Source organism: Rutilus rutilus (assembly GCF_951802725.1).
Source record: "Rutilus rutilus genome assembly, chromosome: 4".
Lineage (NCBI taxonomy): Eukaryota > Metazoa > Chordata > Actinopteri > Cypriniformes > Leuciscidae > Rutilus > Rutilus rutilus.
In genome coordinates, this window is record NC_140212.1 from 7,531,580 (window position 1) to 7,546,757 (window position 15,178).

At 37.6% G+C, this 15,178-nt stretch overlaps 1 protein-coding gene across 11 annotated transcripts in view; it reads left to right on the forward strand.

Moving 5' to 3' along the window:
- The window catches only part of sbf1 (SET binding factor 1), a 54,183-nt gene extending 41,604 nt beyond the window's left edge, over nt 1–12,579 (forward strand). For 7 of the 11 annotated variants that reach the window (XM_084406490.1, XM_084406494.1, XM_084406495.1 and 4 more), the window contains 16 exons: nt 4–200; nt 881–1,018; nt 1,146–1,241; nt 1,470–1,544; nt 1,893–2,065; nt 4,312–4,488; nt 4,591–4,692; nt 4,777–4,962; nt 7,894–8,020; nt 8,226–8,356; nt 8,592–8,831; nt 8,928–9,035; nt 9,118–9,323; nt 10,631–10,718; nt 10,892–11,023; nt 11,114–12,579. In XM_084406490.1, coding sequence (XP_084262616.1) covers nt 4–200; nt 881–1,018; nt 1,146–1,241; nt 1,470–1,544; nt 1,893–2,065; nt 4,312–4,488; nt 4,591–4,692; nt 4,777–4,962; nt 7,894–8,020; nt 8,226–8,356; nt 8,592–8,831; nt 8,928–9,035; nt 9,118–9,323; nt 10,631–10,718; nt 10,892–11,023; nt 11,114–11,212 — 2,275 coding nt within the window. In that variant the 3' untranslated portion in view covers nt 11,213–12,579. The remainder of the gene's footprint in view (nt 1–3; nt 201–880; nt 1,019–1,145; nt 1,242–1,469; nt 1,545–1,892; nt 2,066–4,311; nt 4,489–4,590; nt 4,693–4,776; nt 4,963–7,893; nt 8,021–8,225; nt 8,357–8,591; nt 8,832–8,927; nt 9,036–9,117; nt 9,324–10,630; nt 10,719–10,891; nt 11,024–11,113) is intronic. The other 4 variants (XM_084406497.1, XM_084406500.1, XM_084406491.1 and 1 more) reach the window with 1 other exon arrangement.
- Nucleotides 12,580–15,178: the final 2,599 nt, after the last annotated feature.

A 15,178-nucleotide genomic window follows, 5' to 3' on the forward strand; every position in this document is an offset into this window, starting at 1 on the left:
CAGTTACCCAGGGTTACTGATCGTGCCTCAGAGCATCCCTGATTCCACCATCCAACGCATCTGTCGCTGCTACCGGCAGAACCGTTTTCCTGTGGTGTGCTGGAGGAACTCGCGCACCAAAGCTGTGCTGCTGCGCTCGGCCGGCCTGCATGCTAAAGGCGTCGTGGGCTTCTTCAAATCACCCAATGCACCCACTGCAGGTCAGAGCCAGATGCACATTTAAAAAAAAAAAATATATATATATACACATACATACATACATACATACATACATAATTTTTTATATTAATATTTTGAAGTAGCTTTTATTTTTATATCTTCAGTTTTCATTTTAATTGTACTAATTTTATGTGCTTTTGTCATTTTTACTAGTTTTTTAATCATTCTATTTAGCTTTCATTTATATTTATATCAATTTCAGTTTCAGTGATTTTCGTACTTCAGCCTAAACTTATTTCATTTCAAAGCAACGTTTCTCATCTAATGTTATCATTTATTTTATTTCAGCTTTATTTCAAATAAAGTTTTCATTTTAATTAATTGTAATAACACTGGTATATGTATATTACATGCATACATAAGTATATTACATTATATAGGCTTTTTATGCATTTGGTAGTTACTTTTATACATTCGAGACATGCATTTGATCAGTTCATGCATTCCAGTAGTTCATGCAAACAATCTTTGATCGTTGGCATGCTGGCACTATGCTCTTCTGTTTGGACTTTACTATTTAAGCCCAGCTCTCTAACCACTACGCCACAGTTACATGAAGCAGATGAGCACAGGAAGAGACAAAACAGAATATAGTGATGGAATAAAATGCAAATGCAGTAAAAAAAGAAAAGAAAGTAAATGCAGTTGTGTTTGGTTTCAGGCCCGTCCCAGGCCGACTCCACCAGCCTGGAGCAGGAGAAGTATCTGCAGGCCATTATCAGCTCCATGCCCTCGTACAGTGAGGCCAGCGGGAGGAACACACTCAGCGGCTTCACCTCCTCACACATGAGCACCTCAGGTCAGACTGTGACCCTGACCCTAACCTTTAACCCTAACCAATACTAATCCTCACAGACCATGTCACACAATTGGATATACGTTAACAATTCACTTGAGAAATTCACACCGTATTTTTTGGGCCTCAGACTCATCAGACAAGCTGAGGCAGCCTAAAATTGGAGCTTTAATGAAACAAGTCATGGGGACTAAAGAGGACGTGCCAGGAACCTTCAGTCGAGGAGGTGAGAAGTGTGTTCGAGACATTTGAAGATCCTCACGACTTAACCCCGCCCTTCATTCCTCTGTTCCCAACCATTTATATTCAAATATAATTTAACATCCAACCCTACATGACGTGTGCATTTTTGTATTGGCTTAATGCTATATGCTAATGTTAATAATCGGGCTAAAATAGCTGCCCGAATTTGTTTGCTGATAGTAATGGGCATTTTTATGTCATCTGACCTTAGCGCTGGGTCAGAGGGCAAAGGTCATCTCCCTCTCCCAGCCTAGAGTTTCAGTCAAGGCCCGCAACTCGCCTAGAGGTACAGTAGGCCCGCCCCTGCTCTCAAATCTAACCAATCAAATTTCTCGACAATGACGCCAGCAAGTTTGAGCACTAAGTGTCCAAGTAGTGTTGTCATCTTCTTTTATCTGTGCTAACTAATCGTTGATCACCATGTTTGTTTGTTTTATTTGTACTGTTTGTGCGGATGTGATTAGCATCTCTTTGCATGTGATCCACCGGATTGTCATTGTCATCATCTTTGCAGAAATCATAAATTCTCTACACCAATACCCAAAATAAACACACAAATGATTCCACAAAGCAGAATTAATTACCCATTCTCCATCAGTACATGACCTTTATTGGTCCTCTTTGTGTTTCTCAGGGAAATGGGGCAGTATTCGTGGAAGTGGCCGGCTCAGCACGTATAACCCAGATGTGGGGAACAGGCTGGCTGGGAAAGAGTCTCCTCAAGCTAACGGAGGCCCAACCGAGACCTATTTCCTTCGCCAACAGAGAGCGTACCTCTACATCATTGGAGACAAGTCCCAGCTCAAGGTTACTGTCTTAACTCTTTTACTGCCATTGACGGAAATTTCCGTCATTTTATGAGACAATGTTTCCCCGCCATTGACGGAAATTTCCGGCTTTCCGTGTTTTTTCACTGTTATATGGTAGGGGGCGCTATTGTGCATCTTCTGAAAGAGCATTCGATCTCCTGATCAAAACAAAGGCGAAAAAGAGGCAGAAACAAGTGATAGCATATGTAAAGCAAAGTAATCATCAACATTAAACAGCATATAAATCAAAAGTGCCTAATGTTAGCAAATGAAATGTCGACCCAGGAAGTGGTATAGGACCGTGCATGCTTTGGTGGTGTTGATCTTCTCCATCTATGTTTTGATCATCGTTCTGAATCGATGCAGGCGCAGTCTTTGACAAAAACGCAATTTTCTCAGCTTTTTGCTCAAAATGTTGCTTTTTTAATGAAACTTACACACATTCAATTGTTGATGGAAAAAAAGATCGGTTCTTTCTTTTGACATATTGTATGTTCAGATATTCATACAACAAAATATTCTGGGGGCCGTGAAGGTTTTCTCGACTGCTGACTGGCAACTTATTTTTTTTAAACGCTGGTTGGGAAAGAGTTCAAATCTATAAAATTTCATAGGAATATGACTCTATATATGAAGTAACTTACGAAAGCAATACTAGTTGATTTTCAAGTTACCACCAGAACTAATACACATTTCATTCTTGTAATTTTGAGGTGTAATGAGATTACTATGATTAGTAATAATAATGATCAAGATGATGGTCATAATAATTATATTTATTTAGATCAATAAATAATAATGTTTATTATTTTTATACTAACAATACTTTTATGTATATTTGTTGTTTATATAATTATTTTTTACAATTATTCTTAAATATGTATTCTATTAAATAATAAATATTTTCAAATATTTATTACACTATTTATTACTATTATCGTTGTTATTATTCTATTGTGGTGTTCTTACTGTGCGTTCACACCGGACGTGCCAAAATTCGAGGCTAGTTATACGCTTGACCACTTTGTGTTAATTCGCGCGTCAAGAGCGAAATTGACGCGCGTAAATTTCGCTTCAAACTTTTGTTTTTACGCTCGTCAATTTCGCTTTCAATTTCGTCAGAGGCGAAATCCGGAGGCGAAAGTTTCGAAACCCGTTGGCGGCCATCTTTTTTAGATGTTTATCGAGCATTAGCATTAATCGAGAGAGTCACTGCTCGTATATGCTCTGGAGAGCAGAAACAGCTACGTAGGGGACATCGTCGCTGTACCTGGGTCCACCAGACCCTCCGGAGGGTTTCAGGAGTTTCACAATTTGCTCCAGGAGCTAGGTTCGGTGGACCTAATGGTGAGGACGCTGACGAGGACAGCGTAGGCCGTATAAGGCCTTGGCCTCGAGTGGTCGCTGCCTGATGAGCCCGCGCTGTACAGCCCGGCGCGAGGTTTACCCTCGCCTGCACCCACCTAATCTGTCATTTATTTATGTTTTAATAATAAATGGAGCCAGCCTCCAAAAGTGAAACCTGTCCTGTGATTTTTGTTTTTGTTTTTATACACTAAATTGTGTTTGTTGTCTTTACATTAGATTAATGTTTCATATAATCTAGAATAGATATGGAATAAATAGCATTCAATACAAAATGAGTATCTCTCATATATTGAAATCGAGTTTTTATGTTAAAGATTTGCTTTGTTGTGCATTTTAGTCATATTACAAAATAATTTATTGAGGCCAAACATAAAATAACATAAACTGTCACTTCACCACGTGACAGCAGCAAGCAGGCTCCTGATTGGTTAACGTGGCGCGAATTGACGCAGAAATTCAGATTTTTCAACTCGAGCGGCAGACGCGAATTCGCGTCAAACGCGTGACTGCACAAAAAGCACAAATAAAATCATTTGTGCGTAACGTGCTTAACGCGCCAGACTCTCAATTTGCGCCATTCACGCAAACTTGACGTGCGAATGAGGCGTATTCACGTCTACCGCACCGCGCTCTACGCCTCATTCGCGCCGCAGGAATTTTTTTACGCGCGCAACGCGTCTTTGCATTGACTTAACATTGAAATCACTCGCGCCTGACGCGCTATTCGCGTCCGGTGTGAACGCACCATTAGGGGCTAAAATGAACTTTTTTGCCACTGTGTTTACAATTCTGATGTATTTACAATACAGATTCCATAGATTCTAGATTGAATCAAACCTATTGATTGCAATATTGAATTGTGCCTTGTGGTGTCAGGGTGGAAAGCAGGACTCCTTCCAGCAGTGGGAGGTGGTGCCCATCGAGGTCTTTGATGTACGGCAGGTGAAGAACAGTTTCAAGAAGCTGATGAAAGCCTGTGTGCCTTCCACAACCAACAGTGATCAAAACATGACTTTTCACCGTTGCCTGGAGGAGTCAGAGTGGATGAATCTGGTACCTTACACTTTTTCCCATTTTAATTGGGTGTATCTGACAATTATAAAATCCAATGTATTTTTTTATGTTATTGATGTTTATTGTGTTTGTGTCCCATAGCTTCACAGGGTTCTACAGGTGTCGGTTCTTGTTGTGGAGCTGCTGGACACTGGTTCCTCTGTCATGGTTAGTTTAGAAGATGGCTGGGATGTCACAACACAGGTAGGACACACACTTAAACGTGCATGAGTGGTGTATGCCATCAATATTTTTGCCATGTGTGCATTAATGCTGTGTTGGATTTAGGTGGTGTCCCTGGTGCAGCTGCTGTCGGATCCATACTACCGAACGATTGATGGATTCAGGCTGCTCGTGGAGAAAGAGTGGATGTCGTTTGGCCATCGATTCAGCCACCGTGGAGCCCAGACGCTGACCAGCCAGAGCAGCGGATTCACACCTGTCTTCCTTCAGTTCCTCGACTGCGTTCACCAGGTATGTGTACTGGTGGCTGTTCGATACAGGTTTTCCAGTTGCTAGAGGGCAGGGAGGCTGATAATATTCTTAACCTTCCCAATATTTTGCTCATCAAGAAATTAGTGTCACCATCAGTAATTGTACATGCACACGCCTTTGCAATACTGCCCTACAAAGGCAAAAGACCTTAAGTCGCTAGAGTGTGGAACTGAGAAAAATGACTTTAAAGATTTTTAGTTGTCTCGCCAAATTAATTATAGGTAGGACACTGGAAATCTGGCAAATAGATGTTTTAGTAATGGAAATTATATACATAAAAAAATCTTGAGCTCAAACTTGACTTTTGACCACTATTTTAAAGTTACTGTACTCTGCCTTTGTATTGTCAGCAAAAAGTGAGAAGTCATGCCAAGGCAAAAGGCAGTAACTTCTACATTCTCAATATTTGGTTGCTGATCACCATTAACAAAATCATTATAGTAACACCTGTATAAAATGTAGTGATCATGGCATTTTTTTTGTATGATTTACAATTATTTATAGCCATCTACTTATTGCTATCCTGTGCTTTGGTTGCATTCTGATGGCATTATTAATACATTTGACATGACAAAATACCTCCTATTAGTCCAGCGTTGACTCGACCGCGTTTAGGGCGGTGCTGAAGGCGAAGTTTTGGCACTCTGCCAGCTAGTTTGCCGAGCTTTAATTCTTGGTTGTATTCATCTGATACGGCAATGTGTAACGTTTTTCTGTCAACTCTGCATAATCCTTCGCGATCGATATTGCACGTTTGTCGATGGAGCAGACCATACTAAATGTTCTGACGGCTCTGAGGACATCAGAAGTTAGAGCGACTGATGGCAGCTGTACAAAGTACACAGGCTACACCGTAATTTTAATTTTAATGGACATTAAAACAAAGGCAGAAGACCGTACAATCTGGTAGGTAGCATTATTTGATTGAAAACCGGCACAGTAACTTCATATTGACGCGCGGCTAAACAAAGGCAGAACACCGTAACTCGTACTTTGAGCGTTCCAAAACAAAGCCAAAGAGCCGTAACTGATGTTACGGTGTTCTGCCTTGGTTTCTCACGGGCTTTTGGAAGTTACTGTTAAGACAAATCATTATTTTTTCGATAAAAAAAAGGAATTGATTCAAGATACTTATCCACATGATAAAGAAGGTCTTGAATGTGCCAAAAATATAAATAACTCATTTTCGACCAAAACCGAAGTTACGGTCTTTTGCCTTTGCACGGCAGAATATATGCCAGTACTTTAACGTTTTTGTTGAGCAACTCTCACCATTTTCTTTATGCACTCAAATGCATGCTATTTTTACATACACAGGATGTGTCGCTTGTTTGCATGCGTTATTTATAGTTATTCTGTTTTTCAGTGGAGCTGTTTCTGGAAAGTTCTTATCTTGTGCACTGTAATAATTACATCTCCATAGTCAAATGACTGTTTTGTTACATGCTGATAAAAGCAATCACTATTTTAAAAGTGTTGTCCAAAGCAAAGGGAAACATAATAAACTTTATCTGTTTGGTGATGATGTGAGGTACAGTAAATTCAGCTGGCACAGGAAAGCAGCTTGTTAATACATGCTGATATTCAAATACCTTCTACAACTTCCTGCTTTGTCACTCTAAACCTACCACACCTTTGAAGATGAGATGCCTTACTATAACTTACCGGGATTGCGCAAGCCTTATCCAAGCTTATTTACCCTGAAGATAAGGACAGACTTCCTTTTCCCACACATTGCTTAATAGTGGGATTTCAGGGCACTGGATCTGGATTTGACAAGATATCAAAGAGATGATTGTAATCTTTTACACAATGAAAACGATTAAGCTTCTAGAAATCCAGGAGTTCTTGCTTCTTATCCTACGTCCTTCTCACTTAATATATCTGTTCCATTAAAATGGCTTTTACCTCATCACTAGGACTCCACTATAATATATAGGTGTCCCACATTGTTCAGTCTTGGGTCAGGTTCTTTTCCTCATATATATATATATACTGTAGATATGGTGGTTCTAAAGGTATTTTTATAATTTTACTCTGACATTCTTAGTCTACAGTCATTGTTTATGCAACAAAATAAGTAAATTATTTTTTAAATATTGTGGTGGAAAAAATATATATCTTCGTCCTTTTCAAGTAAAAGCCAATGTGTAAAAAAAAAAATTCTCTGTTCCTTTAAAATGTCTTTTACCTCATCGCTATGATTGCACTGTTTGTAGATGCCTTCATAATTACTTTTCTGATTGATCGAAATGCATAGTAATGATTTACAGATGATCTTCTGTAAGTGTTCCACAAGGTTCAGTCTTGGGCCCGGTTCTTTTTGTCATAATATACTCTTTTATATGGTTTTGTGTTGTGGTTTTGGCCATATAAACCTGGCTGTTACAATTGCAATTTGCTTTTAGTACTCTTTTATTACATGGCTTGGTTGAAGTCCAATGTAGAATGTGGTCTGTTATTTCTTGATAATAGACCGGTGCGAAGTATAACACACCGTTACCATGAAAAACAGAGCGTTGCTAAGGACGCAGGATTCTAACCGTAGAGACGGAACGGACTATTTTCTTTAGCGGAAGCAATACAATCATTTTTAAATCAATAAACTCCTTTTTAAATCAATATTTTGTGTCAAATTATTGATTTATTTGGTGGGTAGCCATGTAATAAGCGGGATAATGTAGAGCGAGGTGGTTGTTATAGCGAATACTGGTTGATTCAAGACCCCTCCGCGAACTGATCAGCCTGTCGGGGTTGTATTCGCTATAACAACCGCCTCGCTCTACATTATCCCTTACATAATGCTTTTCCTGTCAGTCCATGTTTAATGCAAGCAAATTGAATAAGTTGTTCTGCACATTAAGATCTGATAGATGTTACATTTCTCCCCTCTGCTCATTTTCACAACAGATCCATCTGCAGTTCCCCATGGAATTTGAGTTCAGTCAGTACTACCTGAAGTTTCTAGCCTACCACTACGTATCCAACCGCTTCCGCACCTTCCTGCTGGACTCGGACTACGAGCGCATTGAGCTTGGTGGGTCTAAATCCACAACCAATAATCAACAAATTTGCAACATAATGCCTAGTATAATCTTTGACACTCGTAATGAGATGATCAGATCTTTTCATGTTATTGTTTCCTCGTGTATTACTGTCAAATGACTGATTCATAATGCATATTTACAGTTTTCAATCATTAAACCCTATTTTGTCCCTATCCCAATGTGTTTTCTGTTTAGGTGTCTTGTATGAGGAAAAAGGTGAGAGGAAGAACCCTCAGGTGTGCAAGTCTGTCTGGGATTACATTGATCGACTCAACAAGAAGACCCCCATATTCTACAACTACATGTTTTCACCGGAGGAGGAAGAGGTCACTTTTTAATTTTGTTCTTGTCTTACTCAGTTTAGTTTGAGATTGTTGACTTTTTCTTTTCATTATGTAATTTGCGCACCAAAAATTGACTAAATGACTTTCAACCACTACAATATTTATTTTTATACATATTCTACTATTTATGTTAGTTTTTTTATACTAGTAATACACTAGTGCCTTCTGTTGGTTATTGTGTGTAACCCACATTTCTTTTTTTTCTTTTTTTTTGCAGGTCTTAAAGCCCTACAGTTTCATCTCCAACTTGAAGGTTTGGGACTTCTACACGGAGGAAACGCTTTCTGAGGGTCCGTCCTTCGACTGGGAATTAGTGCGGGGTCGACAGGAGAAGTCACAGGAAGAAGCCGGTGAAAGGCAGGAGACGACAGCACCCAAGTCCCAGCGGAGGATCGTCTGGCCTTGCTATGACAGCCTCAGTAAAGTAGTGCCTGATGCCATCACCAAACTCTTGCAGGTGAGGAATAAAGCTAAAGTCCTCATTATAATGAAAGTATTTTCTTCATACATGCATCCTGATTATCGTCTTATATGTGTGTGTGTTTGTGAGCAGGATGTACAGAACCTAGAAACTGAGTTGGGACAACCTACGGAGAAATGGAAGGACACGTGGGACAAGATTAAGACTGCCCAAAGGGTCGAGTCCAGACTAGAGAGCAGGGTAAGAGTCTAAACAACATCTTATCTCCATCTACAAATTACTAATGGGATGGCGTACTAATAGTCTGTTTCTCCTTCCTCAGAACTCCTTTTCCAGCTCTCTGCTCATGTCATCTAATCTGAGTCACCAGCGGCGCTCTCAGGGTGTGTATCTGCAAGAGAGCGGAGTCGGCTCCTCCATTAACCTGGCATTGGACTGTGAGGGCAGCACCACGTCCACGCCTACAGCTGGTCGGCCCAGTACCAGCACGCTCTACAGCCAGTTCCAGAGCACTGAGAGCGAGAACAGGTCTGTGAAGGCTCTCTTCAATCTGGGGAAATGACACTCTCGGCTTTAGTTATGGTTGTATAGATGTAACGAGTTGATGTTTCACCTAACGAGCTTGGGTAGAGAATGCATGACATCCATTGACTTTTTAAATCAAATTTTAAGATTTAAATTTATATGAATGTATAACTGAAAATCTAAAGTGTAGGTCCTGTTACTTGTCACCAAGTTTTTTCAGATTTGTACTTTTTTTATTTATTTTTTTTGTCTTCGCTAGTTCATTTTAAATGGTCAAACGGGGTGCCAAAATTAATTTTTACAATTTTTTTAAAATAAATATTTTATAATATTTTCTTAATTTAAATTTTTTTACCAGTGATGTTCTTATGTTAACTAAAACTATTAAGAATAAAAACAATTATTTTTTAAATAAAGCTGAAATACAATTAAAATCTAAATATTAGATGAAAAACTAAAGTGAAAATTAGAAATGTTCCAGTTAAAGTACTAAAATTACTAAAAACTGAATTATATTTTGAATTATAGCTAAATAGAAATATTTGAGATGCATAACAAAATTACAACCATTTTTACTAAAATAAACTAAATAAATTATATATTTTAATAACAAAATGGCTCAATTTTAAACTAAATTATTATATTAATATTTTTGTCTTCGCTAGTTCATTTTAAATGGTCCAGTGGGGTGCCAAAATGAATTTTAACACTTTTTTTTAATAAATATTTTATAATATTTTCTTATTTTTTTTTTTTTTACCAGTGATGTTCTTATGTTTAACTAAACTATTAAAAATAATTTGTAAAAAAAAAAAAAAAAAAGCTGAAATACAATTAAAAATATAAATTTTAGATGAAAAGCTAAACTGAAAATTAAAGTACTAAAATTACTAAAAACTGAATTATATTTTGAATTATAGCTAAATAGAAATATTTGAAAGACACATGACAAAATTACAAAAATTTTAACTAAAATAAACTAAATAAATGATATATTTTAATAACAAAATGGCTCAATTTTAAACTATATAAATAATTATTATTATATTAATATTTTAATAAATAACAAATACATTTAAACTAAACCTAATTAAAAATATGAACAAATACTATAATATTATATAAAAAAATACTAAAATAACAGTTTTTATTTTTACATTTTTTAATATGAACTCTAAAAGCTATATCATAAAGAATTAGCAAGATGCTCTTTACTGCAGTTTCAAATGCAATATGGATTGGCCGAAGTTGAATGTTTGAAGGTCGGACCTTCTCTTTAATAAAAGTGATGTATTGTTTTTTGGATATAGGAGCTTCGAGGGTATTTTATACAAAAGAGGCGCTTTGCTGAAACCTTGGAGACCACGTTGGTTTGTACTGGATAAGACCAAACACCAGGTAATTCATTGCAATTGAAAATATTGAAAACATTTTAGGATTTAGACCCATAATAGTTTCAGTATGTGGCAAATCTTAGACGTTTTAGATCAAAAATGAACTGTTTTCAATCTGTTTCTGATCAAGAATAATTCAAAGGGACTGCTATTGATGCTCCTTTCTCTTTTTCCTAGTTGCGATACTATGAAACCAGGCAAGATAAAGAGTGTAAGGGAGTGATCGAGCTAGCTGAAGTGGAATCAGTCATCCCGGGGACGCCCACCATGGGAGCACCGAAAAACATGGATGACAAAGCCTTCATTGATGTAAGACCTCTATAATCAGCTCACATTGCTTTGTTCATAATTCTCACAGTGTTGTTTAAAGCACGTTAACCTCCCCTCCCTCTCTTTCAGCTCAAGACGACCAAAAGAGTATACAACTTCTGTGCCCAGGACAGCACTTATGCACAGTTATGGATGGACAGTATTCAGAGTTGCCTATCTGATGCGTAGGGGGGAGGGGCTTTGCAGAGGAAAGAACTGTGACAATTTGTAGGGGGGCGGAGCCAGTGACAGACAGTGCTCATGACCAATGGGCAACGCTTCCCCGGAGTTTACAGAGGAAAGTTGGAACGGGCTCCCGTGTTGGTGGTATTGAACTTTACGATGTCGCACCTCACCACATTTCAGCATTTTTTATTTTTTTTTGTCGAAAAGCTATGGAAAAAAAGACGGATATCTGTGGTCTCACCCGTACTCGGCTTGTTTTAAACAGTCAAACCCCCCTGGATGTTCTCCTACGGTTGTTCGACAAGGCATGATGTGCGATACTTCATCTACCGCTCGCATCCCACCATATTGCTCCAGTACTGCCAATGGCACCTTTCAGCTATGCAGGGGCTATACAAATGCCCAATAACACAAAAAAAGTGACCCCTAATGTAACATTTAACCCCTTCCGATCTCCTTACCGTCGCTATGCCATCGCTTGGAGCCGAACTGCACATCACACGTCCCGCCTTCTCATTGGCTAGACAAGTTCTCTCGCTCCCTTCTGATTGGCTGGCTTCGTCAAACAGGGTCTCCGCGCAACGGTTCATGAAGGATTTGTGTTTAAGACTTGTTTTCCATTGTTATTCACATCAAAATAATATGAAAAGATCCATCGTTGTGACAGTTTACCATGTCCCAAACAGTAAAGATATCTGGAGGTTCACATTATGACTGTTTACAAACTAAATTCTTGGGTTCTTCCGGTGAAAAATAAAAACCACTATTGCTTTTGAGAATTTTTAAGGGATGCTGAAGGAAAAGGAGGGATGTATTTTGTCATAATTTATGCACAAAAAAAAGAAAAAAGATGATTCTTTGATTTTTTCGAAGACGAAAGACAGACTAAAGGGGGAGGGACGCTGTGTGGATGAGATTTATAACCTCTTCGTTTCTGTTTACACCAATCAGAGGCCAGAGACTGTAGCTGGTCGCAATGACAACTGGGTTCCACATCATTTCCTGTAACAAAAAATATATGCAAACGCCGAATAACATTCCGAACGGGTACATTCAATTTCAGTTTGAGATGGGAGTGAGATATCAGACCTGCCATATCTATTTAGCAAAGTTTTGATCACAAATCTATAAACGCAAACCGAATCAGCCTGTCCCGAAATCAAACGCGGGCGCCCGTGTGAGGCCAGTCGTCATGTGCTTCTGTTCTCCAGCCTCTGAGCCCTGGATCTGTCAGAATCAGTGTTTTAGTTAGTCTGTTACCTGTTCTGTTTTGAATCCTGTACATAGAGGAGTTTGTTTATATTATTCCTTTAGAGAAAGGGTCTATTTTGCTGGACTTGGTGAGGATGCATAAAAGTATCACCTGTTTATCACAGTTGCAGGTTTTTTGTTTTTGTTTTTGTTTTAATTCCAGATACAGGAACTAACACACACATACACACACACACATGGTGTAAAATAGGATAATACTTAAGATCTGTTGACAACAAAATTTGAATTGTAGATTTTTGTTTCAATAACTCCCTTTGTATATAATACTCAAATGTGTATGTTAATGGTAGTAATTTATTTAACTTTGTCTCCTGAATATGACAGTCCTCAGAGCACCACTTAACTTTTAAATTAGAAATCCAATATGTGCCATTGTTTATCTCTCTGTTAACGTGACTAATGATCATATATATATATATATATATATATATATATATATATATATATATATATATATATATATATAGAAACCTTCAGATGTGACTCAAATAAACCCTACATTTCTTTTTCTTTTCTTTTTTAAATTCTTTTTTTCTTTTACTTTGAAATGATACTTGATCAGTACACGTTCACATAATTAGAGTCCCAGGACGCAACAGTTTTGTAACATTCATAATATCTGAAAGCAAAAACTGCATAACATTTTTAATTATTTATTTTTCATACTTTTTTTAATTCGATTTATTTAATCTGATCCAGGTTGTGTTGTCAATCATGCCATATATTTTTTAGGATTAAACCACTGTGAGGTTCATGGCCTCCTGACATTTGTGTGTGTGCTGCTTTTTCCTCTTTGTTTACTAGTGTCACTACAAATATTCATTTTAATTCAAAAAAGAAAACATAATAGGCTAAATATCATAATCCCTCGTTTAAACGTTGGAAATATCTGCCTTTTGACTGTCACTGTCAGTCAAACTGTGAGAGGGTTTGAATAATTTTACTGTTTAGAGAGGTGTAATTCTTGTTTTCCATTATGGATACATTTACCAAATATTTTAATTGTATCATCATTTAATCACTCAAATCTGGTTCTAAACCCTTTTTTCCAGAGATTATGGGCAGAATGATTGCTTTAGTCATAGTCACCAAATATTTTTTTTTAAGTGTTCTACGGAACAAAGATATACAGCTTTTGAACACCATGAGTTTGATAATAATTTTTGTTAATTTAAAAATATTAAAAATGATTTTGGGCGATGTCTGTAATTTTGCGCTTTCTGATCGTATCGTAGTAGATGTACATCCTATGTGTGGGTCCATAGCACCATCTGCTGGTAACTTATTAACATTACAGTAGCCGTATTGGCTACATAATGTCTTGTTGTAACATGGGGCCAGTTGATCAAAAAGTTTAATCTGGATCAGAATGATCTGGATTTGGAAATCCCATGTTTTGCTATCCAGGATCAGGTAATCCATCTTACTTTTGGGCCGGTTTTTCAAAGCACAATTGGATTGGATCACCCTGATCTGGATGTAAACTTTTTTCGATTACCAAATCTGGATTACTGGTGCTCTACGGAACCCCCAAAGGGACATGGTCATGTAAGAAATATGAGATAGGGAAAAAGATAAAAAAATGTTCAATGCTTTTGTGTTCTCTCAGAAAAGTTTCGTATAGCGTTCACCAAAAAAACTTTGTGTTCGCTTGCAAAGATCTTTTGACTGGTTCATCTCTTATGATTGTGCCAATGTAGTTTAGAAACAGTGATAAAACACTTTGAATTAAATATAATATTTTTGGTTGATTTTTAGAGCTGTTTGGGGATTATTTAATGGCGCTAAACTACCTTTTTACTTTACAGTAGGCTACCGAAAGGCTTAATATGTAGCCTAATGTCTACTTCTAATGTATTACTTTAGCAGTTAACGTTAAGTTAATCAAAAGCTAAATAAAAATATGAGTGTGTGTGTATATAACATGATACAAATGTTGTATTTTTGACCAATTTTAAAGTTTTACTACATTTTCTTCCTGGAATCCACCTTGAAATCCTACCCCCTGTTGGGATCAGGATAATCCTGTTTTTTTGGATCAAAGTTATCCAAATCCTACTGACAAGTTTTGAACAACACAAACTGAAGGTTTGATCCAGATTAAAACATTCTCTGTTAAAACTAGGATTGGATTCTGTGATCTAATCTGATTTAAGATTCCTTCTTTCCCTTTTGAACAACCCATTTTCAAGATTTGATCTAATCCGATCATTTTACCTTTGAACAACTGGCCCCTAAATGTAGATTCATATTTGTAAAAAAAAATTGTTGGCATGAAGCCACTCGACAATTTCATCTTCAACCGACAGAGAACGACATGCACTGCAGTTACTCCAACCTCTTAAAAGCGTTGTGATTGGTTGATGATAAACCAATTACTATTGATTTTCTAAGCACATCATGCCTTCGGCTTCAATAGCTCAGACTGGTCGTGGGTTCGAATCCGGCTCGAAGGAAAATGTTTACTTGCTTCAGGTCATTCTCAACCAGCAGTTTTAAATCAACATACTGCCAATGTTTACGTAATACAAACAGTAACCAATTTAAGATAACAATATTAAGCGTAAAACTAACAGGAATCTGACAAATTCCATGGTAAAAAGCTTCGTCACAACCCTTCGATAGCTCAGTTGGTAGAGCGGAGGACTGTAGAGGCTCAACACTGTCATCCTTAGGTCGCTGGTTCGAATCCGGCTC